Raw genomic sequence first — 27,602 nt, 5'->3', positions numbered from 1 at the left:
AATGGCAACTCATCAACAGTCTCTTTTTCTGTTATTACTGTCTCCATTCTACCAACCACCCAGGCAATATTACTTGGAGTATTTCCCATAGTATTTTCTGTGGAATACTAGGCCAACTAAGTTTGGGACTATGTTAAACAGCAGGTGTCTTTACTCTGTAATTTCTCAGAGCCTTTGATGTACTAATGTGCATTTTTTGTCTAAGATGGTAGTGAATTTTATAGCCTTTCCAAAATCTCTTGGACTAGCACTCTATAAAACAGTGCTTGAAGTGTGCTACTTAACCTTAGAATGATTTTTGACTTCTCCCTCTTACCTTTTGATACATGCACACCAAAATCTGTTGATTCATATAATTTCTCTTGAATCTATCCCCTCTTTTCTCTTCCCTTCTGCCTCAACCTTAGTCTAAGCCCTTATCCCCTAACCCTTCTGTGAAAACCACACTTAAATTATGTCATTTCCATCCTCGACAATCTTTCTGTGGCCCTCATTTCTCCACAAGTAAAGTCCAAACATTTTGGATTGATAGGCAAGGCCCTCTATGGGTTGGTCCTAGCTTACTTTTTTCAATATTATATCACACTGGTGCCCTCCATTATACACCCAGTTCCAGCCAGGCTGATGTCTTTATTACTCCTCTAATAATCCCTTAATAAAAATACCTAACATTTGTATAAATACTTTCCATTGTACAATACACTTCCCCATAATTACCAGTATTTTATTCTCACAATACCGTGTGAATCAAGTATCATTATCCCCAATTTCCAAGTGAAGGGATTGAGGCCCAGAGATGAAGCTGGAATTTGATGGTACCATGAATGCAACCTGGGTCCTATGTCTTCAGAATCAGTATTGTTTGAATGTTTGCCTCCGTGGGAGCCTATAGACATAGCCACCTGCAAACATTTTTATGGGCTGCTTCTTCTACATGCCTGTTCCCTTTCAATCTAAACTAATATCCTTTGAAAGCCTAGCACCAATCCCACTTTTTCTGTGGTCCCTGTCCTTCCTCACAGACCACTCACTTGTACAGTGGTCACTTTCTCAGGAGTCCTTTCTTGGAACTTCTAGATCACTTGTCATCTGTGCCATTCAACATATATCTTCATTTTCTTAAATTTAAAAGACTGTGTAATCATCACGTGCCAGGCCCTATAATAGATGTTAAAAAGAAAATGGGACAAAATGTTTATATGTAACCCTCAACTTTTTATTATGGAAAATTTCAAACTTAAAGGAAAGTTGCAAGAATGGTAAAATAAACATTTGCATATACTCTATATAAATTCGCTAGTTGTTAACACTTTGTCATATTTGCATACCCACCCCTACACACACACACACACACACGTTTATTTGATAAGCCATTTGAGAGTTACTTGCAGACGTGTTTGTTTTTTAATTCAACTTCCTTCATCCATTGACTTAAAGGTTTTCTGAACCTGGCCTCTGCCCCTTTTTCTCAGGGAGTTCATTATCTGATGGGGGAGACAGATATATAAGCAAGTAGTTACAGTACATTAAGATAGGTACTATAGGTACTGATTTATATATTTGAGATAACTACTAAGCTCTATGGGGACACACAGAGGTGGGAATGTCTAAACTTCTCTGGGAAAAGGCAAGGAAGACTTCAGAGAGGAGTTGTGTTTTAAAGGATAATTAGGAAATGCTGGGTGGACTATGCTGTAGTTAGTTTTTAAAACATATCTGTCCCATCTCCCTTGTCTTTATGTTCTACAAAACCTGATAGAGGTTCAATAAATATCTGATTGCACATATACCTGGGGGTAGAGAGAAAGAGGTACACAGATATGGTTGTGTAGTTATATATTCTTATAAAGTCAGTTCACAGATATATATAAATTTATGTCCTCCAAAAGAATAGGCAAGAGGGAGAGTCACTTGGTATGGGTAGAAGCCCTGGTGTATGAATGTACATGTATAATTAATAACATCTAGCACACCTGGATCAGAAAACAGTTAGTTTGGAGAACACAAAGTACAGATATCTCCCATCATTCCTACCTCCCCATGCTTCCTACTAATTTTATCTTGCCTTGGAAGTTAGAACTTGAGGATAAAAATGGCTGATAATGGCCACTAATTGAGATCCTCCACTGAATCCTTGATTCCCCAGGTTTGCTGTTTGAAGAAAATTTAGATGGGAGTAGTGGGGCTGGGTGGTAAAGGGAGTTGATGGGTTTGCAAGAGAAAAAGTGACTAAGGCAGTAAAATAGTGAAGAAGCCAATGACATGAGCCCAGGATTCTTACAGAATAATATAAATGCTGAGTTCTATATTGGTCAACTAGAGGCCGTCAATAGGTTTTTTAAAAATGAGTTCCTTTGGGCCATTGATTTAAAGACAAGACTGTTCAAGCCCCTCCCTCTGCTTCCCATTCTAATTCATCTACTGTTAGAAAAGACAGAATATGGTAGGAACCTTTGAGTATGTGGTGACATGTATCAGAATTGAATAAAGTTTCCCCACAGAGGAGGTTGTGTTAAATACTTTCCATAACAGGGTATATTAAAGAGATGGACTCTTTCATTAACATCAATGTCATATAGATGTCTTCTTGTAGGGGTTACAATAAGTTTCCTTGCTTTATAATAAATGTTTCAGTCTTTTTTTTTTTTTTTTTTTTTTTTTTTTTTGAGACGGAGTCTTGCTCTGTCGCCCAGGCTGGAGCGCAGTGGCCGGATCTCGGCTCACTGCAAACTCCGCCTCCCGGGTTTACGCCATTCTCCTGCCTCAGCCTCCTGAGTAGCTGGGACTACAGGCGCCGCCACCTCGCCCGGCTCATTTTTTGTATTTTTAGTAGAGACGGGGTTTCACCGTGTCAGCCAGGATGATCTCGATCTCCTGACCTCGTGATCCGCCCGTCTCGGCCTCCCAAAGTGCGGGGATTACAGGCGTGAGCCACCGCGCCCGGCCTATGTTTCAGTCTTTAAAATGTGACAAGATCATGCACTGCCTATTCTTTCTCTCTTTTTAAAATTTCTTTTGATCTGTAAGGGGAGAGGACCGTTTATAGACAGAAATGACTTAAGAGAGGAGACTCTCCTACAGAAACCATTTTTATTTTTATTTTTCCCTCAATAAAAGGCTTCATAAAGAGTTGGAATTTAATCAGTACTTATCCTTATCATGACTATTGCTTGTAGTCCCATTTGAATACGTTTTGAAGAAATAACAGAATCATGTGGCTTCCAAGTAGATGAGTTTTCAGAGTTGTCCTGAAGTTGCCTCTGAGCCAGCATACCCTGGAGTAACCTGGTTGGATTTCTTTTGGACTGTGAAACAGAAAGCTTTTTGGAGAAATAGAGAAGCTGTTTGGTGCTATGTTCTTCCAAAACACATTGCCTACCCATGCCACGATTGATGGGCCCTTAGTGTCATGTAGTATATAGTTGGTGATCAGAATTTTGAGATGTTATGATTGGAAAACAAACTACTTTAAATTGTCAAGCCCTAGTAAGAGAAATAGTGATGACTTGAAACTTAAGAATTTGTGACTTTATTTCAAGGAAAAAGGGTTGAGTCAAATGAACAGATCCCCTTCATACTTATTCTTAATTGAAATTCACTTTATTCTTTAGGGGACATGTCCAGATAAATATTTCTGTGGACTCTGGAAGATAAGTCTTGGCTAGTTTAGAAAAAATAAAAGCAATGTTGTAGTGAAGTCTTTCTAGGCCATAGGATGTATTTTAGAATATCCTCAGAGCCTTAGGATTTTTGAGCTGTTTTGCCCCTTTCTCCAGGTGGAATGTCCTCTAATAGGATGGTTGGCTTATTTTTACATAAACCAGTTGGAGCTTGGATGATTTTTTTGACTTGAAGGAATCATAAAGCTTAGCTTTTGATTCCACTTTTAGCTGTAATCTGCTCTTCTGTGTACCTATAAATGTCATGTAAATAGGAACACAGGATAGGGTTACTTGTTCTCAAAAGGTCATGTACCAACTGCAGTTGCTGAGTAAGTGTCCCTGTATCTAGGGATGTTTATAACTGTCTTGTTTCCATTTATTTCTGCAGAGTGTAGTGAAGCTGATGAGAGGACTACTGCACTGTATGATCAGACAGGTATGTTATTGGTAACACCCTCCTCTCCAATAAAAGCACATTGTAATAGTATCTCTACCCCTTAGGGAATGTTTATAGCTTATATTTTCTTTCAGTTTCACAAATAGTACACACTAATTTTAGAAAATTTGGAAAATTTGGAGAGGGAGAATGTCACCCATAATCTCACAATGTAATTACCACTGGAATGTTTCTTTCTAGTCTTTTTTCACCCTCTACAAATGATTTTCGATGTGTTTTATCATTACTGTACATTCAATTGTATATGTAGGGTAGAAAGATGATACAGGTCTAAAAACCCTCATTTGGCCAGGCACTGGTGGCTCATGCCTGTAATCCCAGCATTCTGGGAGGCCAAAGCAGATGGATTGCTTGAGTCCAGAAGTTCAAGATCAGCCTGGGCAACATGGTGAAACGTTGTCTCTACAAAAAATATAAAAATTAGGGCTGGGCATGGTGGCTCAAGCCTGTAATCCCAGCACTTTGGGAGGCCGAGACAGACGGATCACGAGGTCAGGAGATCGAGACCATCCTGGCTAACACAGTGAAACCCCATCTCTACTAAAAAATACAAAAAACTAGCCGGGTGAGGTGGCGGGCGCCTGTAGTCCCAGCTACTCTGGAGGCTGAGGCAGGAGAATGGCATAAACCCAGGAGGCGGAGCTTGCAGTGAGCTGAGATCCGGCCACTGCACTCCAGCCTGGGTGACAGAGCGAGACTCCGTCTCAAAAAAAAAAAAAAAAATTAGCGCACATGGTTGTGTGCTCCTGTAGTCCAGCTACTTGGGGATGAAGTGGGAGGATCACTTGAGCCTGGGAGGTCAAGGCTGCGGTGAGCCAAGATGGTGCCACTGCACTCCAGCCTGGGTGGCAGAGTGAAACCCAGTTTCAAAAATAAGTAAACAAAACACACACACACACACACACACACACACCCTCATTTGAAACCCTTGGGGCCATCAACTTTAGAATTTAAGTTTTTCAGATTTTAAAAAGGCAGTACAGTGCATACTCCTGGCAACCTTTAATTATATGGTGTATGGTATATATACACCATATATTACCTTATGCCTTCTGCGGGTCTAGGACAGCACTATAATCAGAAACTTTAATATCTCTGAAGGGAAGCATGCAATTTCATACTAAGTGGAATAAATAAAGACTTAATTTGAATCTGGTGTTGCCAACAAATGAATTTTAATGCAAAACTTAGGGGAAAAAACCTTTTCAAAGTGTTGTAGATTTTAAGATTGGAGATAAGAAACCTTGAATTTGTATCTCATTGCAGTAATTTGCATTTTCCTTACCTCCAGTGATGCTGAGCATCCTTTTATGTGTAGATTGAAAATTTGCATTTCCTCATGGATGAATTGTCTGCTAAGTCCTTTGCCTATCTTCTAGGTTCTCTTTCTTGCCTGTTGAAAAGTTCTTGTACATTATAGACATTAGTCCTTTGTCATATGCATTGTGAATTTTTTAGCAGTCTATCATTTATTTTTGAGGCTTGTTTGTGATATTTTTGCATACAAAAGTGTTTTTACTTTAAAAATTGTTTTATCCTAGGAGATCTTAAAGTATTTTGCCCACATCGAATCTGACCTGTCTTTTCTGGAGATCAAGATTATGTTTTATTAGAAGAAGAAATTGAGGCCCAGATTGATAAAGTGACTGCCTACAGGCACAGGAGTCTATATCTATAGTAGAAGGAAATATGTAGTAGATAGAAAGTAGTACATAGAAATACATGATAGATAGAAAATCTTTGCTACTTTATTTTGTATTTAGATATTTGCACTTCTGTTTTTTTCTTTTTAGATAGGGGCCTCACTTTGTCGCTCAGGCTGGAGTGCAGTGGTATGATCATAATTCACTCACTGCAGCCTTGGCCTCTGGGCTCAAGTGATCCCCCCACCTCAGCCTCCCACATCACTGGGACTACAGGTGTGCACCACCATGCCTTGCGAATTTTTAAATTTTTTTTTGTAGGGACGGAATCTCACTATGTTGCCCAGGCTGGTCTCAAACTCCTGGGCTCCAGTGATTCTCCCACCTCGGCCTCCTAAAATGCCAGGATTATAGGCACGAGCCACCTTACCTGGCCAATATTTGAACTTTCTACCTTACCAAATATGTTTGAGGTCACTAATTTCAGGAACCAAATTTAAGGTATAACGGTTACTGTCATACATCAGAGGCATTAATTATCAAATTTAAATTTCAGGAACTAAGTCTTTCAGTTGTCCTTTGCACAGTATTTTCCTTCTGACTTCTAGTTTCAGCTTTTTGTTGTGAACCCAGGAAATCTAAGACAGATCTGCCAGCCTCGGCCTCCCAAAGTGTTGGGATTACAGGTGTAACCCACTGTGCTGGCCAATTACTGTTATTTTTTCCTGAAGTTTGAGTTGTCCGGCTTCAGTTCCCAGGGTTTTAAGAAAGCACAGCTGAGTTTTCAGTGACTCCAAATTAGGAAAAATGGGGGAATAAAAAGAAGGAAAAAAATTGAAAACATTATTTTGAAAGCTTATAGCCAAAAAAATTAGAATTCCATCCAAACTGTAGAAGCTAATAAAAATTGAAACAAAAATTAGGCAAGACTAGAATCTAACAATGGGTATACTGTCGTTTTGAAATATAATTTTTTCTCTCTCCAGTTTCCCTTTTGCTAAAGACAAATCATGGTAGGACTGGTTTGCTTATTATACTTGGCCTAATTATTTGTATACAGTGCAGCAAGAATAATTATTTTTTACTTAGGCTTTTAAATGGGCTTTGATTGAACTTTGTTCCATAGGAGGAATCTCAGATAAGATTTTTTTTTTTTTTTTGAGATGGAGTCTTGCTGTGTCACCCAGGCTGGAGTGCAGTGGCACAATCTCAGCTCACTGCAGCCTCCACCTCCTGGGTTCAAGTGATTCTCCTGCCTAAGCCTCCCGAGGACCTGGGATTACAGGTGCCCACCACCGTGCCCGGCTAATTTTTGTATTTTCAGTAGAGACGGTATTTCACCATGTTGGCCAGGCTTGTCTTGAACTCCTGACCTCATGATCCACCCGCCTCAGCCTGCCAAAATGCTGTGATTATAGGCATGAGCCACCACGCCCAGACATCAGATAACACTTCTTGAAAGCCGAGCCCAGCCATGAATTTATGTCATCAAATATCTATGAGTTGGGTGAATTTCTCCTCCTCTTGAGGTTCCAAGATAAACCTGAGGCTTCTGTGCCTGTCGGAAAGGGACATTCGTTAATTACCAAGGGTCAGAAACCCTATATGTGGACTGTGTACATGAAATATGAGGCCAGTTTTTCCAAGGGCTTTATTGCCTTCATAAGTCAAGTCTGATTCTTTAAAGGAAAGTACACCATTCCAGTCAAAGACGTGGTAAAATTACCAGTTTCTCCAACTGTGTCCTGTTACAAATGAAAACAGATTCTTATTGCACTTATGCAAATAACTGTATTGCCATAAGTTAAGAATACTCACAAATAGTTTCCAAATTCTAGAGAAAATCAGGTAGACAGAAACAAGTATGCTCCAAATCTTGCTTATGGGAGTATACTACATTGTTAAAAGCTGTCAGTAGCTCAAAAGAGAAGTTTTAAGACTCTGAAAAACAAAACAGGCCGGGCGCGGTGGCTCAAGCCTGTAATCCCAGCACTTTGGGAGGCCGAGACGGGCGGATCGCGAGGTCAGGAGATCGAGACCATCCTGGCTAACACAGTGAAACCCTGTCTCTACTAAAAAATACAAAAAAACAACTAGCCAGGCGAGGTAGCGGGCGCCTGTAGTCCCAGCTACTCGGGAGGCTGAGGCAGGAGAATGGCGTAAACCCGGGAGGCGGAGCTTGCAGTGAGCTGAGATCAAGCCACTAAACCCGGGAGGCGGAGCTTTCAGTGAGCTGAGATCGCGCCACTGCACTCCAGCCCGGGTGACAGAGCGAGACTCCGTCTCAAAAAAAAAAAAAAAAGAAAGAAAAGAAAAACAAAACAAAAGATCAGCAAACATTTTAAGCAAAAAGTCAAAAAAATTAGTTCGGTCCATGCAGTTATTTCTTGTTCTGCTTGATACTCGTGAACATTTTAGCTCTCCATGAGTCCTAGAAGTTTCTCCTCTATTCTGATGTCACAGTCTTCAAAAGTTATCAGAAACATGCATTTAAGAGCACCTATTGGAATTTTATAGCTGATTATAAAACCATCTTCTAAAAAGGACTAAAACAAGACAACAATTGTCCATGAATGAAAAAAAAGATTTAAGGCAGCCATAATCAAAAGACACAATTGACAAAGAAATTTGTTGCCTCTGTGGCACACAATAATTTTAACATAACAATTAGGATTATTACCAATAATGTACGCTAAGTTATATCAGAATTGCAGGAGTTTCCTATAATTTTGGAACACATACTAATAACATATTTATACAAATACAGTCCAAAGAAAACCAAACAACATTTCATATTTAACAATGCTTCCTATATAATTTTTATACTAAATAAGCCAAATTATGACATTTTTGGACTTCAGGGAACCTAATGTCTTAAAGGATTAATTAGGTTAGAAAAAGACATAATTTATAATTTGATTTTGGAAAATTTGTCAAATATAAAAGTTTAAAATGCTTGATATTACAAAATAGTATTACAGGTCATTGTTTAACCAAAGTGCTAATTCAAGGACTTCAAAAAAAGTGAAAACCTTCATTCTTTGAGAGAAGAGACTTAATTTTCTAAACAAGAAGCCTTAATAAAAACAGCTTGAAGCCAATTACATTTGTTTTTCAAAATTTTGTAAATAATCTATAAAGTTTAACCTTGATTATAAAATGTAACTTCTATAAGCCTTTTATAACCTTTATTAAGGAGTTGGAGGAGTTGGTTAATGCTTTAAGAAAAACTTGTTAATCTGACACAGGGGTCCATATACTGGTTTTGCATCTGTGTGCCTTTGACACTAATGATTCATTTATAGAGAAACTAAACTTATTTTATCTTTAAAAATTGGCCTTTACAAACTTATACGCTCTCCTCTTCCACGATAGTTCTTGGCCCTTGAGGAATCAAATAGCTTTAATTGTTTTTTGCCCTATATTTCAGGAATGCAGTTTATTTTGATTGGCATCTTCCACAGGGCCTGAAGATGAGGCTTTAATTGCTGTCGGTGTTTAAGATTTAGCAGGACTTGATGTCCTTTTTAGACCCAGGAGTTAAAGCCCTCTAAGTCAATGTCACAAGGACTTTAAAAGCACATACAGGAAGATACATGGATATAATAACCTTAGTTAAAAAAAAAATTTTTTTTTAATCTCAGTTTTTTCCTAAGCAAAACCAAAACTTAATAATAATATTTGGATTTTCTGGTTTGTCCTGAACATCCCTCTTTTTTTTTTTTTTTTTTTTTTTTTTTTTTGAGACGGAGTCTCGCTCTGTGGCCAGGCTGCAGTGCAGTGGCGTGATCTCGGCTCACTGCAACCTCCACCTCCCGGGTTCAAGCAATTCTCCTGCCTTAGCCTCCGGAGTAGCTGGGACTACAGGCACACGCCACCACGCCCAGCTAATTTTTTTGTATTTTTAGTAGAGACAGGGTTTCACCATGTTGACCAGGATGGTCTCGATCTCTTGACCTCCTGATCCACCTGCCTCGGCCTCCCAAAGTGCTGGGATTACAGGTATGAGCCACTGCACCCAGCCTCTTTATTCTTATAACTTTCTTTACATCTCCTTTTGTTTCCTGGTTGTATTTACCTTGTTTTATACATAACCTTTAAATAAGCTTTGAATTAGACAAAACTTGTTCACCTTTTATTTTTTAGCAAGAATGTTTTCCTATAATATATATTTATTGGAAAATATCCAAATAATTATCTATTAATATAACTTTATATCCTAAATTATGACCAGTTTTTCTGCAAGTACTTATCCTATTATATTTACCTAATTATTGTAATTGTTTTACTCTGATTATTTATGAAAATTGTGATAGTCATGATTTAAAGTTATGAAACTGCCATTGAAAGTTATAACTGAGACAGTGAAAAAAGATTTGACCTAACTGACTCCATCTTGCTCTTAGCCCCAGGCTGTCCTTGTTCACTCCTGGTCATAGGCCAAACTAACTTTGGGAGGAATTTAGCTTATAGATTAGCTTTGAAACAAAGAGAATAACAGTCCTTTCCCAAAACAAACCTCCTTATTGTCTGTGCATACTGCCTAAAACCACAGGATTCGAAGTTATGGTAATCTTACTAAATTCAAGATGAAGCTGTTTTCATTAAGCCCATATCAATGTCTTATTTATTAAAAATTACACAAGCAAAGAATCATTCTGTTTTGGGCTGGGCTTATAGTTTGTAACCCCAATGCCAAATTTTGACACCTTATAGTATTTGGCAGGGATAAGTATGAAATTGCTTGATTAATAAATGCAAAACAAAAGAATGTATACTGGCAAATCTTAAGACATTTCTAATATTACCTTACCAAATAATTTTAAAACTAGCTTATTTAATTTTACTTAAGTTACATAAACTTGAAAAAGCATTTGACTATTCTTTTTTAGTATCTGATTTAAGTGCTTTTATTTTTCTTTTTTTTTTTTTTTTTGGTTGTTGTTGAGACAGAGTCTCGCTTTGTTGCCCAGACTGGAGTGCAGTGGCTGGATCTCAGCTCACTGCAAGCTCCGCCTCCCGGGTTCACGCCATTCTCCTACCTCAGCCTCCCGAGTAGCTGGGACTACAGACGCCCGCCACCTCGCCCAGCTAGGTTTTTGTATTTTTTAGTAGAGACAGGGTTTCACCGTGTTAGCCAGGATGGTCTCGATCTCCTGACCTCGTGATCCACCCATCTTGGCCTCCCAAAGTGCTGGGATTACAGGCTTGAGCCACCGCGCCCGGCCAAGTGCTTTTATTTTTCTTTAAGCCAATTAATTAGATCTCGTATATTTTTAGTAGTGAAACACTGTGTACACAACATATACATACATCTAAAGACATATTAGGTATGCCGATGGATTTATAAAGACCCCCTTTTTTTCTTATACTTTCATATTCTTGATAACCTGTTTCACAACCCTACACATTTGTCAGCTAAATAGCCTTAAATTTGCACATTAAAGGAAATAGTTCGGGTGAAATCAAATAGCAAAATTTACATCATAATGTACAGAGAGAAAGGTCTGGTGGTGCAGAACTAGAGGGAGATGCTTTTACAGTGCACTTAAAAAATTTTTTTAAACAAAGACATTTCTGAGTGTCTTCCTTAAAAACTCAAGTGTAGCCTCTGTTGCAATAACTATTTTAGTCAAAAAATCAGGTGAAAATGGAATTCAGTCAACTAAGAAGAAAAAAAAAACTTTTGCTCAAAAAAAAAGACAAAGTCTTAGGAGAGAAAAAAGAAACAGCTCAAAAACATGAAGGCCTTTTAAATACAAACATGCCCACATGCGCACATACACATACACATCTTGGATGTTAACCTTTTAATTAAGCCAACTTTTAACCATTGAGCTCCTTTAAAAGAAAAAAAATCTTTTAAAATCTTATTACCGTATTCAACTAGGACAAAATGCTGCTAAACTAACAATCATCACACAAATTATACGATTTCTGAGTGCTCTAAGTGTAAGCAGAATTTAACACCAGCTGGTTGTTAATGCTAACTTCAGTCATTTAAAAAGAATTTGCAAGACAGAATCCGAAACCAGTTTCTTACATAATGATGGGTCTCAGGCTGTAGACTGCTCTCTACCATCCTAGAAACAGGAAAAACGAAAACAAAAACAAAACTCATCTTCCCTGTTAGAAGCAAGCTCAAACTCCATAAAGGAATTATCTGCCTTCCATAGACATGCAGGCAGGAAAGCTTGCTTTCCTTGTGTTGGAAGCAAGTAAAACTCCAAAAAAAGAGGAGTTGTAACAGCAAAATAAGCTTTAGATCTTGACCAAATTTTGAGAGATCAGGGATTCTGTGGAGGGGGTGCTCTCAGGCCTCAGCAAATTGTCCTGTTGGTTTGAGCCATAAAGTTAGCTCATACTGGTACCAAGCACTGACAGGAGATTTGTCAAAGGTCAGGGGCATCTCCACTCAGAATCCACCCCACCTTGAGGTTACCAAAATGTGAACCCTGAAAATCTGAGACAGGTCTCAGTTAATTTAGAAAGTTTATTTTGCCAAGGTTGAAGATGTGCCCATGACACAGCCTCAGGAGGTCCTGAGTACCTGTGCCCAAGATAGTTGGGGCACAGCTTGGTTTTATACATTTTTGAGAGACATGAGACATCAATCAATATATTCGTTCATTAATTAATCACTAATAATAATTAGTACATTAGTTCAGAAGGGCTGAGACAACTCAAAGCAACACCCCACAACCGGGGGCTTCCAGGTCACAGGTTGGTGAGAAACAGATGGTTGCATTCACTTGAGTTTCTGCTAAGTCTTTCCAAAGGAGGCAATCAGAATATGCATCTGTCTCTGTGAGCAGGGGGATGACTTTGAATAGAATGGGAGGCAGATTTTCCTTGAGCAGTTCCCAGCTTGAAAGGGCCCAAGATATTTTCCTTTCAGACTGTCATACCTTTACTCCCTCACTCTGTGTGTCTCTCAGCAGCTCTTTTCATTACTCTCTCAAAATATATCCTCTTATTCTAATTTACTTTGAAATTTTTACCTCAGTTTCAGGAACAAATGTATCTTTTCACATTCAGTTATCTCTTACTAAGCTGTTCTCACTCAAGCACTCTGAATCTCAATTTATATCTACAGTGTGCAGTGTAGTAAAGCAACCATATGAAGAGTGAACAAGAGGCAATGAATAGGAAAGAGCTGTTTTTGACTATTTGGTATTATTTTCTAATTAAATCACCTAAATTGAAAAACAACAGTAACAGACTTTCCAGTTGTGTTAGTATAGAGAAAAAGAGGTAACAGTGTATTTTAAATATTCACAATTGCCTGAAGATAATGTATTTTCACATTGCAATAATGTATGTTAGAGTATAAGTGTGGCCTATGGGTTGACTTTTCAGTATATCCTTCTGTTAATGTTTTTGTTCTTCTCAGGTGGATAAAGTAGAATCCTTCAAATATAGTCAGAGTACTAAGGATAGCCTCCATGCCAAGTACAACACCAAAACCTGTGCCACTGTAGTGGGTGATGATCAATGGGGACACCTGCAGTTGGATGCTACCTCTGTGTACCTGCTCTTCTTAGCGCAAATGACTGCCTCAGGTCAGTACAAGGAGAGAAGTGCTGGGAGCCCCTGAGCATGGAGTCTGGGGTACTAATTAATATTCTTTTAAATTGAGGACTAGGAAGGCTGGGGTAGATCTTCTTGAGACAGGTGTTTTTTATTATTTATTAATCCTCAGATATGAGATGGCAAAGAATGGCTGGGGTTTATTGCTTGTTCTCATACAGTACATTGACAAGCCTGTCGGTTAGTATAAATACAAATTCAATCACCTACTTTATGCTACTGTTTATGAATATAACAAGGCATCTGTCTATAGGCATCTAAATTAAGAAAATTAACTTAGGAATCAGAATCCAAATTTTTAAATTATTGAATACTATATTCTTTTCAGATGGTTCTCATTAATTTTGGATGCTTTACCTGAGAAAGGGAAATGTAAGAAACAATTTAATTTCCTTTTATTTCTCCTAAATTGGGGGAGGGCAATGTATCCGATTATACCTAGTTTATTAATGTAATGGGACGTTTGCCAGAGCTTCCTAAACTAATGTACTTCTCAAAATACCAAATTTTTGACATTTTAATTTCTTCATCTTCCAATCGGTTATTGAGCTCCTTGGTACTAAGGGCATCCAGGGTGGGAATTCCCTCAAAATACTCTTCTTCTCCTTTTTTAATAGAAATAAATATTTGATGATAAACCTTTCCTTTATTTCCTCTAGAACACACAGCTCAGAAGCTGAATAGCCTTTTCTCAAAAGTATGAACTAGCTACCCAGATATGTCCTCCTGTTGTAGGGGAGGAGGTTTCTTCCAGAATAAATGTAGTTTTAGGTTTAATTTATTTAAATAGAATGACAGCTATAACTCTATTTCTAATATTATTTTAATACCAATTCTGGCGTTTTGTCTACAAAGCAACAATGTCTGAGTATCTCTTGTAGTTTTTCATTTTGAGCCCAGAATGCAAGCAGAAATGTATCAAAGAGGCTTATAGGAGACATAACCATTCATTCAACAAATGTTTATTGATTCCTGACTTAACATTTGATTTTCATCTCAATCAGCTGAGTTTGATAGGTACTTGGAATAAGGTAGATATTATTTGATCAGGCCTTTTGAGGAATATGTAGAAATTTACAAATCAGAGAAGGGAAGGGGATAGCATGAATATAACATGGAAATTTGAAAGGTACTGGCCATCAAGGTAAGGCTGGATATCTTCTATGGTTAGAGTATAACATGCATCTGGAAAAATGACTAACTGTGAAACTAGAAAGTTGGGGCTAGCTATTTGAGGGCCTGTGTACCATACTATATAGTTTGGAGTTTAGTCCGTAATCAGTAGTGAGTCATTCAAGGTAAATAATCAAGGAAGTTTCGGATGATTCACTTCAGTAGTAGGAAGATAGATTGGATAGGAAAGAAGATTAAGATGGCAAACTAGTTAGAAAGTTAGTGAAATACTTTAAGGCAAGATTGATATAGAATTTATGTAAGGCAGTTACCTTGAGAATGAAAGGGCATATTTGAGATATAAATGGTAGTATGCAAGATCATAGAGTATTTAGTGATGCTCTACACATTTTTGAATACTTACAAATCTCAACCTTGGTTAAAAGAGAGGCTTAGACAGAACCTGACTGCAACTTATAGAATGGGGGCATGAGGAGCTCCATGGAACCCCCAGCAAAATAACCATAAATGTTGAAAATTATTTTTTAAAAACCAGCCACTTACATTATTGGAAATTGTCTGAAGGACATACAGCAAGTAGAGAAACATTTACTCCAGGAAATCTACCAAGTATTGGTAAAAGCAGTGAGGGAGTGTGGCATTTGAGTCTCAATCTACTCCCTCCTCCACCCCACCTCAGCATGGCAGAAGCAATATTCAAGGCGGGCACAGCCAAGAGCACAATCTCCCCAGCTAGTTCCCACTGTATCTCCCTGAGGGAGGTAGGTTGTGATCATTTCTCATCCTCTCCACCTCCATGTTGCAGAAGCTAGTTCAGGCAAGAATAGCTAACAGGCCTGGAGCTCCCCTCCTCCCCAGGAAAAGGCAGGGTGAGAATTAGGCCCTGATCAACCTTGGCCCACTTCACTATGAGGGTGGAGGTTCCCCACCGGGAGGGGCAAACTAAGAAGATCAAAGGTTACCATCTCTTCCCAGCACTCAATTTGTAAAGCAGGGGTGTCACTACAAAAGAATTGGGCCACTGTTCTCACCACTAGCTCTGGAGCACTGCCACAGAAATTTTGCTGGGGAGAGAGGCAGGCTGTAAGGACACAAAGCTCTGTAGCTTTTCCCAAAGGAATTGACTTTATTTAAGAGTGTGGGAAAGTTAAAACCTAAAGGCAATCTCAAAAAGCAATGGAGATTTGGGTTCTAAGCAATTAAGAGGAGGCTAGTAGCTCAATAAGAGCAAGAAGCTAAACCATATACTAGCTCAATGGCACATGAACATTTTTCAGGATAGATTATATGGTATACCGTAAAACAAACCTCAATAAATTTGAAAGATTTCAAAATCACACGAAGTATGTTCTATGACCAAAATGGAATGAAATCAGGAACAGAAAGAAATTTAGGAAACTCACAAATATATGGAAATTAAGCAATACACACCTAAATGACCAATGAGTCAAATAAGAATCACAAGGGAAATTAGAAAATACTTTGAGCTAAATGAAAAAGAAAATACAACATACCAAAACTTATAGGAAGCAGAGAAAACAGTGCTTAGAGGGAAGTTTATAGCTGTAAACACCAATGAAAAAAAAAAAAAGAAAAGAAAAATCAGTAACCTAACCTTCCACCTTAAGGCACTGGAAAAAGACAAGCAAACTAAGCCCAAAGCAAAGAGAAATGATGAAGTAATAAACATTACAGCAGAAGTTAATGAAACAGAAAATGGAAAAAACAGTAGAGAAAATCAACAAAACCAAAAGTTCATTCTTTAAAAAGATCAACAAAATTGACAAATCTTTAGCTGCACTGACCAAGAGAAAAAGAGAGAATACTCAGATTACTAAAACTAGGAATAAAAGAGGGGATATCGATACAACCTTACAAAAATGTAAAGAACTAAAGGGGAATACTATGGACAACTGGTTACCAACAAACTAGATAATTTTGATGAAATGGGAAAATTTCTTGAAAGACAAACTACTGAATCTGACTCAAGAAGCAAAGGAAATCGGAGTAGACTTACTACAATCAAAGAGAATTAGTAATATAAAATCCTTCCACAGAGAAAAGCCCAGGTGCAGATAGCTTTACTGATAAATCTACCAAATAAAGAAGAGTGAACACCAATTCTTTACAAACACTTCCAAAAATAGAAGAGGTGACACTTGCAACCTCATTCTGTGAAGCCATTACTCTGATGCTAAAACCAGACAAAGATATCACAACAAAGTACAATTATAGATCAATATCTCTTATTAATAAAGACATAAAAATAAAATACTAGGTAACTGAATCCAGCAATATATTAACACGTTTATATACCTTGACCAAACCATATATATTCCAGGAGTGCAAGGTTGTTTTATTATCTGAAAATTAATTAATGCAATACATCATGTCAATGGAATAAAGGACAAAGGTATATTATTGTCTCAGTAGACACAGAAAAACAATTGACAAATTCAATACCTTATCATGATAAATACTTACCAAATAAAGAATAGAGGAGCATTTTTTCAACCTGATAAATGGCATCTTTGAAAATCCACAGCTAACATGACATTTGATGGTGAAAGAATGAATGCTTTTCCCCTTAGATCAGAATAAGACAAGGACATCAACTCTTGCCACCAGTATCTAAAATTGTACTGGCAGTTTAGCAAGGGCAAAGAGCCAATAAAAAGAAATAAAAGGCATCAAATAAATGAAGGAGTATAATTATCTCCATTTGCAGATGATAGTTCTTACATAGAGAAATCCTAAGGAATTCACTAAAAATCTGGAATAAACAAAGTTTAGCAAGGTAACAACATACAAGATAAATATGCAAAAATGAATTATATTTCTAAACAGGAGTGAATAACCAAAATGAAATTTAAAAATAATTTCTATTAAAATAGGATCAAAAATGAAATAATAAGGAATAAATTTAATAAAAGAAATATAAAATTTGTACTTTGAAAGATACAAAACATTGTTGAAAGAAAGTAAAGATCTGACTAAATGGAAAGACATCTATATTCAAGGATTAGAAGATTTATTGTTAAGGTGGCAACATTTCCCAAATTAATCTACAGATTCAACATCAACTGACTTTGCAGAAATTGACAACCTGTTTCTAAAATTTGTATGGAAATTTAAAGGACCCAGAAGAGCTAAAACAATCTTTAAAAAGAAGAAAGTTGAAGGACTCCAACTTCCTAATTTCAAAAATACAAAGCTACATTAATTAAAACAGCACAGGTACTGGCATAAGTATAGACATGTAGCTCTTTCGAATAGAATTGAGAGGTTAGAAATAAGCCATCACTTTATGCTCAGTTGACTTTTGACAAAAGTGCCAAGATAATTCAATGGGGAAAGAATAGTCTCTTCAACAAATGGTGCTGGGACAACTGTATGTCCACATGCAAAAGAATGAAATTGGACTTCTTCCTCACACCATATATAAAAATTAACTCAAGGCTGGGTGCAGCAGCCCATGCCTGTAATTGCAGCACTTTGGGAGGCTGAGGTGGGAGGATCACTTAAAGTCAGGAGTTTGAGACCAGCCTGGCCAACATGGTGAAACCCCTACTCTACTAAAAATACAAAAATTAGTTAGGCATGGTGGTGTGCACCTGTAATCCCAGCTACTCGGGGCTGAGGCAGGAGAATCGCTTGAACCCGGGTGGCGGAGGTTGCAGTGAGCCGAGATCGTGCCATTGCACTCCAGCCTGGGCAACAGAATGAGACTACATCTCAAACAAACAAACAGAAAATGAAATTAAATTTAAAAAAATTAACTCAAAATAAATTGTAAACCTAAGTGTAAGAGGGAAAACTAAAACACTATATTAGTCTGCCACAACAGAATACCACATAATAGGTGGCTTAAATAACAGAAATTTATTTTCTCACAGTTCTGGAGGCTGGAAGTCCAAGAGCAAGGCTGGCAGGGTTGGTTTCTGGTGAGGCCTCTCATCTTGGCTTTCAGATGGCTACCCTTCCTGTGTTCTTACATGACCTCTTCTCTATGTGCGTGCACTCCTGGTGTATCTTCCTCTTCTTATAAGGACAGCAGTCCTATTGGGTTAGGGCCACCCTCATGACCTCATTTATCTTCTTAATTATCTCCTTGAAGTCCCTATCTCCAAATATAGTCACATTAGGAGTTAGGGCTTCGACATATGAATTTTTGGGGGGAGGACAAAATTCAATACATAGCAAACACTCAGAGAAAAATATAGGAGTAAATGTTTCTGACCTTGGGTTAAGAAAAAGCCTCTTAGATATGGCACCAAAAGCATAAGCTACTAAAGAAAAAATAGACAAACTGGAATGTATCAAAATTAAGAACTTTTATGCTTCAAAGGACCCCATCAAGAAAGTAAAAAAGCAACCAATAGTATAGAAGAAAATATTCACAGATCGTATATCTGATAAGGTACTTGTAATAAAGAACTCTCAGAACTGAATATAAAAGATAAATAACCTAATTAAAAATGGTCAAAGAATCAGAGTTGACATTCCTCCAAAAAGATGTTCAGATAACCAATAAGTACGTGAAAGGATACTGAGCATCATTAATTTTGAAAGAAATGCGGGTCCCAACCACAATGAGATACCACTTCACACCCATCAGGATGACTGTAATCAAAAACACAGATTATAAGTATTGCTGAGGATGTGGAGAAATTGGAACCCTCATACACTGCTGGTGGAAATGTAAAATGGTGCAGCTGCTTTGGAAAAGAGTCTGGTAGTTCCTTAAAAGGATTAAAAAAGAGATACCATATGATCTAGCAGTTTCACTCCTAAGTGTATATATACCCAAGAGAAATGAAAACGTAGGTTCACTCAAAAGCTTATACATTAATGTTTATAGCAGCATTACTTATGATAGCCATAAACAAAAATAACCCAAATGTTTATCAACTGATAAATGGGTAAATAAAATATGATACATCTGCACAATGGAATTTTTAAAGTTTTTTTCATGTTACTGCTACCTCTGAAGATGGAATATTTGGGGCAATAAAAAAAGAATTACGGATACATGCCACAACACTGACAAACCTTGAAATTATTATGCTAAGTGAAAGAACCCAGACATGAAAGGCCATATATTGTACGATTCCATTTATATGAATGTCAACTAAGGCAAATCATAGAGACAGGAAGTAGATTAGTGATTACTTAGGCTGGAGGGCAACTGTAGAAGGGAAATGGGGAGTGACTGCTAAGGGGCACAGGATTTCTTTTTGGAGTGATGACAATGTTCTACAATTGATTGTGGTGATGGTCGCACAGCTGTGCATACACTAGAAGCCATTGAATATATACTTCTTATGCATTCTTTTTACGTATCTCAATAAAGTTGTTTCTAAAAATGAGACAAAGAGGCTTAATGTTGTACAGATGAGTGCAGAATATAAGTGCAATAGACCACTGATTTAGCTCCATTTCTGGAGCCCTGTATGCTTTAGTATTCTTTATATAGTACTGTTACATTTGGTCTAATCCAGCCCTATCTCATTTTATGTGTACTCACCTCTGCATTCTTTGTTCAACAAGCAGTGTCTCAGCTATACAGGAGGCACAGGATCCAGAGGTCCTCCATTTATGACCTTTCCTCAAGAGACATCCCCTTCCTGTGGTTAGCAGAGGTGTTTAAAATCCCTTAATAAATTTTCAAACATCTACTGTTCAATGCTGTTTAATACCATTCATAATACTATGTGAGATACTTTTAGTGGCTATGTGAGATACTTTTAGAAGATGCAGATATAAATAAGATAGTTCTTTCCTTAAAATTCAAGTACACTTTTGTCTATAATACAGAGTAAAAAAATAAGTTCATAAAAGTAAGAAAAACAAAATTCTGTGAGTCACAAAATAGGAGAATCAATGATAGCATCACAGAGGAGATAGCATTTGAGCTGAGCCTTGAAAGAACAGTAGGATTTCAAGACGTGGAAAGAAGAAGGCCATTTAAATGGAGAATATAATGAGCAAAAGGATATAAATGGTAGAAATGTCTGGCATGTGTATGGTATAGCTGTGATGCAAGTCTAACAGATGAATAAGACCAGTTTCATACTTTTGCCTTCTCTGTCCCTGCTCAATTGCATTGGCACACAAAGATGATAAGCTAAAGCTAAGAAGCTGATGTCGCATGTCACTATCATCTCTTCTCTTTACCCGCGTCTTTCCAAGAAGTTAATGTCATTACCGTTACAAGAAAAAACACACTTTGCCAGTTTGCTCCTGCAACTTCCCTGTGCTATGGATGCTATTTTGACAGAACCATGGATCAGGAGGAGTTTGCAATCTGATAATACCGATCATATAGTTCTTTTTAAGTATAAAGTTACACAGTTCCATGATTTAAAATATATGTTAATAGATCAAAGATTTAGATGTGGCCAGGCGCGGTGGCTCACGCCTGTAATCCCAGCACTTTGGGAGGCTGAGGTGGGTGGATCACGAAGTCAGGAGTTCAAGACCAGCCTGGCCAACATGGTGAAATCCCTTCTCTACTAAACATACAAAAAAATTAGCCAGGCGTGGTGGTGGGCACCTGTAATCCCAGCTACTCAGGAGGCTGAGGCAGGAGAATCACTTGAACCCAGGAGGCAGAGGTTGCAGTAAGCCGAGATCGTGCCACGGCACTCCAGCCTGGGCAACAGAGCGAGACTCCATCTCAAAAAAAAAAAAGTTTCTGATAATAAAAAATACTATGAACAAAGTCCAAATTCCGACAAACTAGCAACAATACTTGCAACACATATGATGTGCAAGAGACTAATTTCCTTAATATTTGTTAAAATATCAATAATAGAAAAAAGGAATTTTTTTTTTTTTTTTTTTTTTTTTTTTGAGAGGAGTCTCGCTCTGTCGCCCAGGCTGGAGTGCAGTGGCACGATCTCAGCTCACTGCAAGCTCCGCCTTCCGGGTTTACGCCACTCTCCTGCCTCAGCCTCCCCAGTAGCTGGGACTACAGGCGCCCGCCACCTCGCCCGGCTAGTTTTTTTGTATTTTTAGTAGAGACAGGGTTTCACCATGTAGCCAGGATGGTCTCGATCTCCTGACCTCGTGATCCGCCCGTCTCAGCCTCCCAAAGTGCTGGGATTACAGGCTTGAGCCACCACGCCCAGCCAGGAAAAATTTTTTTAAAGTTTAATGCTGAGCAAATACACACACACATACACACACACACAATATGTATGAACCACAGAAGAGGGGAAGCAATGACAGCATCACAGAGGAGGTAGCGTTTGAGCTGGGCCTTGAAAGAACAGTGAGATTTCAAGATATGGAAAGGAAGGGAAGGCCATTTAAATGGAGATTATGAGCAAAAGGACATAAGTGGTAGAAATATGTGGCATTTGTATGGTATAGCTGTGATACAAATCTAAGAGATGAATAAGGCCAATTTCATACTTCTGCCTTCTCTCAGCCTCTGATTTCTATTGTCAGTCTTTCTGGTACACACATATATATGTATGATGACTCCTAATGGGTGCAAGATTTCTTTTTGGAGTGATGAAAATGTTCTAAAATCAATTGCGGTGATGGTCATACAACTGTGCATACACTAGAAACCATTGAATATATACTTATAATGCATACTTTTTATGTATCTCAATAAAGTTGTTTTTAAAAACGACAGAGAATGAGGCTTATTATTATACAGATGGTACATATATATATGTATATACCAAGACCATATATATACCAAGACTGGTATATGTATGTAACAGGAAGACCAGCAATTCAGTAAAAATCTGAAGGACGTGACCAAATAGTTCATAGGAAAAGAAATACGAAATACAGATGGCTTATAAATATATGAAAAGATTCACAACCTTACTCATAATAAAAAATTGGAAATTAAACTACAAGGAGGTTCTATTTCTTATCCATTAAAGTGAGACAAAGATTAAAAATTGTTATTAAAGCCTGTGTTTGCAAAGATGTAGGGAAACAGGCAGTCAGTGTTGGTATATAAACTGTAGAATTTCTTTGAAGAATAACTTGGAGATGATTATCAAAATTTAATATACATGATGAAGTATTTAGAGGGAAGTGTACGAATATCTGCAGCTTACTCTGAAATGTGTCAAAAAGGAAGATGGATAGAATACGTGATGAACAAAGTACACTAAAATGTTAATGGTGGAGTTCAGGTGGTGAGTATACAGGAGTCCTCTGTAAAATTGTTTCTTTTGTTTGTTTGAAAGTGTTCATAATAAAACATTGGAAAATAATATGCTTACATCTTTGGGTCAGCAATTCTAAGAATCTGCCCTGATATACTGGCACATGTGCATAAAGATATATTTACACAAATACTCATTGCAACATTCTAGTGATGAAAGATTTGATACAACCTACATGTCCTTCAGTAGGGAACTGGTTACATGAGTAACCATTCAGTGAAATGTTCTGTAGACATTAAAAAAATGAGATAGACGTATTTGAAATTATCTCCAAGTTACTTATATATGAAAAAGCAAAACCAGTATAATATACAGTACTATCCTTTGTGTCATGTTTGTACATGCATAATATATCTCTGAAAGGATACAGAAGAAACTGGTAAAACAGGTTTCTCCAGAGAGATTTGGCAGTGGTGAAGGTGATGTGGTTCTGGGTAGGAGCAAGACTCACTGGTTATCCTTCAGTACAGTTTGATTTTTTTCATGAAAGAGTATTACTAAGTACTGACTTACGAAGGGCGTGTTAATTCTAAGAATTCTTTCTGAACTGGAATGGGTGTTCAGGATATTCACAGTGGAATTCATTTGAAAGGTGACTTTAAGAAACATTTGACAATCATTTTACGTCATGCTTCTAAGAATGTGAGAGGACTTTTTCCATTCTCAAGCCCTTTTAAAGAAGTTTTTTTCACCTAGATCTAATTGCTCTAGATATGCCCACTGTTCAGCAAACTGGAAATTCTTGTTTTTTTCTGACTATAACACAACTACATAGCTGACATATGTACTCATTTCCATTAAACCAGCACATGTGTTTTTGTGACAAATGTGGACACAAAATTTTTTGTTTAAATAGAATAGCCTCCACCAAGTAAATATGAGAAGCTTAAAAGTTTAGTATCTATAGCTAACCTGATGTTCACTTTTTCCTCCTACTTGTTATAGACTGGAAAGGAAAAATTAGCTGCCTGATTTTTAAATTCTGAAATGATTTCTTAGTTTAGAATCAAGTAGTCTAAACCAAGTCTTTAATACGTACACAGTAATATTTATTGTTATAAAAGGTGTATTAAAAACTGCTTAGTAAATTTTACATGTATAAAAACTTTTAGTGCTCAGGATTTAGTAATTTTGTATAAATTTTTGTGAAATATATCCTGCAGTTTTCTGATTTATTATGATTTTGCTTTTTAATATAACTTTTTACATTACACAAGTAGCACCTGTTTCTTGTAGAATACTGTAAAATTGCAAAGATGTCCAGAAAAGATAAAACTACCTTGAATCTCACCACCAAAGATAACTGCTATTAACTAACATCCTCCTGGTATGTATTTTTGTAGTTCTGTATGTTTGAGGGGGGAGATATAAAGAGAGGAGTTTTTAAGCAAAAATGGATCATATTATAAATATTAGGAGGCAGTATAACATCTTACCTCCTAATGAAACTGCATTCAGCATTCTCTGAAATGAAACTGAAATCGACAAGTCAATTGAGTCCCGGTTCCACTATTTGTTAGTTACATGACCTTAGGAAAATTTTTAACTCCTTTAAGCCTCATGGAGAAAATAGAGGTGCTTACCTCTTAGGGTTGTTGTAAAAATTAAATGGATAATTCATGTAAAACACTCTGTGTGTGTAAGTTATAATATCTTTGTATGGCTTACATTTAGAATAGTTATTTTTACTTAAAAATGCAATTTAAGTCCTTTTTAAAATCATAATTTTATCTATTTCTTGCTTAGTATTTAGACCCCTTCCAGCTCAGTTTTGAAATATTTGTCTTTTATTCCCCAAGTGCTTAGGTTTGTACATTTAAGCATATTATAAATTAGTTACATATACTAATTATACTATAACCTTTACTTTTTGGTAAAATCTGTAAATAACAGTTAAAATTCTTCCATGTTGAAATATGCTTATATCTCGCTTAGTTGGAGACTAGCCTAGGGCTTGTTTGTGGTCTTGTTTTTATAGTTTAAGATCAAAGTACCTTCCATTGTTCCTAGACAGGAGTAGGATTACTTGGGACTAGTGAGGTCACTTAGTCACTATGGCTGCCTATAAAGCTTACAGTGATAATTGACTAGTTCTGTATCTTTATTCCCTCTTTCCTCAGGACTCCATATCGTCCACAGCCTAGATGAAGTCAATTTCATACAGAACCTTGTGTTTTACATTGAAGCTGCATATAAAACTGCTGTGAGTACTCATTTTAGAATGGATTTTAGACATACGATGTTTTTGTTTTCTAAATACTGGGCAACTCAGTTGTTTTCTTAATGCTACTGCTTATAGTGAACCAACCTAAAAGGCTTCTGGCAGAAACTGTCTTTAGCCTCTTGCTTTATTAAGACCTGTGATCCTACGTCTTCTCTTCAAGGGGGTTACAGAGACAAGAGGGTCAGGATGCTATTCTTTCATTCCTTTCAAACTCTGTGATATCTCATGGTATGTATTTGGCAATCTGGGCTAAATTGTGGTCTTATTTTAATGATTTAAGGTCTTAAGAGCAAGATAGCTAGGTTGTATTGTGGGTCAGTTAGCTACTTAGAAACAAAATTTAGTCATGTTTGTAATATTATCTGCAGGTGTTGATTCAGTGCTTACAATGCAAAAAAGTTATTTTTCCTTACAACTACCATATGAGGTAGGTTTCTGTTAAATCATAATATATTTAACATCTTCTCTATATAAAATGTTAAGTTAGACACTATACAGGAATGCGATTTTTTTTCTTCTACAGTCTAACATAGACAACTTTTCATTGTTGTTCACTGAAGCCTTATTCGTAATCTCCCAAACTGGAAATAACCCAAATATCTATCAACAAGTAAATGGATAAACAAACTGTGATATATCCATAAAATAGAATACTACTCATCAATAAAAAGGAATGAACTGTTGATTCATGCATCAGTGGGTGAATCTCAAAGGCATTATGCTTAGTGAAAGAAGTCAGACAAAAAATGTACAGACTGTATGATTCTACTCGCATAAAATTCCAGAAATCTATAGTGACAGAAAGCAGATCCATGATTGCCTCAGGACAGGAGCAGAGGGAGAGATGAATTACAGAAGAGTATGAGAAGACTTTTGGAAATTTTGCAATATTCATTATTATGATGATAGCTCATGCCTGAAAACATATATCAAAATTAATCAAGTTGTACACTTTAAATATGTGCAGGTTTTTTGTATATCAGTTATACCTCCGTAAAGATACAAAAGTTATTATTATTTGTTGAGTATATAAATGCAGTCAATTACTCCAAGACAATACTGGAGACACACCACCAAAGGTGTCTTCTCTGTGTGCCCCTTTGCTGTGTTTCCATTTCTGTTTCTGTTTTTGTCTGTCGCCCAGGCTGAAGTGCAGTGGCACGATCATGGCTCACTGCAGCCTCAAACTCCCAGGCTCAGGTGATCCTCCCACCTCAGCCTCCTGAGTAGTTGGGACTACAGGTATATGCCACCACATCTGGCTAATTTTTGTATTTTTTGTAGAGACAAGGTTTTGCTATGTTGCCCAGGCTGGTCTCAAACTCCTCGACTCAAGCAATTTCACCCTCCTAGGCCTCTCAAAGTGCTAGGATTACAGGCATGAGCCACCACACCCGGCCTGTTTTCCACTTCTTACTAACCACCCTCCTCCTTTGTGACCAACACATTATTTTTTTATTTCTGTTAATTGTACAGTTATCTTTTAAATATGTTTAAATAAAAATTAGAAATTCATTTACCATTTCTGGTGTACTTTGTTTCTTCATGTAGATTCAGATTTCCAACTGGCATTATTTCCTTCTGCCTGAAAAACTTTCTTTAACATTTCTTCATTCTTCTAGTGATGAATTATTACAGCTTTTGTATGCCTGAAGAAGTCTTTATTTCATCTTCGTATTTGAAAAATATTTTCACTAGGTGTAGAATTTTATGATGGCAGATGTTTTTGTCTTTCAGTACTTTAAAAATACTATTCCACTGTCTTCTTGCCTGTATTGCTTCTAATGACAAATTTGTTGTCAACCTTATCTTTGTTCCTCTACATGAATGTGCCTTTTCCCACTGTCTGCTTTTAAAAATTTCTTTTATGTCTGGGCACGGTGGCTCATGCCTATAATTCCAGCACTTTGGGAGGCCGAGGTGGGCAGATCACCTGAGGTCGGGAGTTTGAGACCAGCCTGACCAACATGGAGAAACCTTGTCTCTACTAAAAGTACAAAATTAGCTGGGCGTGGTGGCGCATGCCTGTAATCCCAGGTACTTGGGAGGCCGAGGCAGGAGAATCGCTTGAACCCAGGAGGCAGAGGTTGTGGTGAGCCGAGATCACTCCAGCCTGGGCAACAAGAGTGAAACTCCGTCTCAAAAAAAAAAAAAAAAAGAAAAGAAAAGTTTCTTTTATTATTGATTTTAAATACTTTGATCATGATATCTCTTGGTGTTATTTTCTTCACATTTCTTCTGTTTAGGGTCCATTTAGCTCCATGGATCTGTGCATATATAGTTTTCATCAAAAGTTTTCAGCAATTATTTCTTCATACTGTTTTTATGTTCCCCCGCTTCCTTTGGGTATTTAATAACGTGTGTATTTGGCTGTGTGATGTTGTCCCACAGCTCACAGATGTACTGTTTAGTTTTTTAATTCTTTTTTCCCTCTGTGTTTCATTTTGGATGGCTTCTATTACTATACCTTCGATTTCACGAGTCTTTTTATTTACAATGTCTAATTTGTCACCAATCCCACTCAGTGTATTTTTCAGCTCAGATATAGTTTTATCGCTAAAAGTTGAATTTGAGTCTATTTTTCTATATTCCATGTATCTACTAAGCTTTCTGAATGTATGGAATATAGTTATAATACATGCTTTAATGTCCTTATCTGAGTATTCTAACATCTGTGTTAGTTCCAGGTTGGTT

At 37.2% G+C, this 27,602-nt stretch overlaps 1 protein-coding gene across 17 annotated transcripts in view; it reads left to right on the top strand.

The window, feature by feature from the left end:
* PHKA1 (phosphorylase kinase regulatory subunit alpha 1) overlaps positions 1-27,602 on the top strand; it is a 130,288-nt gene that overhangs the window by 5,425 nt on the left and 97,261 nt on the right. For 16 of the 17 annotated variants that reach the window (XR_013412552.1, XR_013412553.1, XR_013412551.1 and 13 more), the window contains 3 exon segments: positions 4,051-4,098; positions 13,156-13,324; positions 24,805-24,887. Coding sequence is in view for 11 of the 17 variants with exons in the window: in XM_077987607.1 (XP_077843733.1) it covers positions 4,051-4,098; positions 13,156-13,324; positions 24,805-24,887 (300 nt within the window). In the remaining 6 variants the exon portion in view is untranslated. 17 annotated transcript variants of the gene reach the window in all.

The sequence above is a fragment of the Macaca mulatta genome, chromosome X (genome assembly GCF_049350105.2).
Source record: "Macaca mulatta isolate MMU2019108-1 chromosome X, T2T-MMU8v2.0, whole genome shotgun sequence".
Lineage (NCBI taxonomy): Eukaryota > Metazoa > Chordata > Mammalia > Primates > Cercopithecidae > Macaca > Macaca mulatta.
This window is presented reverse-complemented; position numbering and strand designations above follow the sequence as displayed.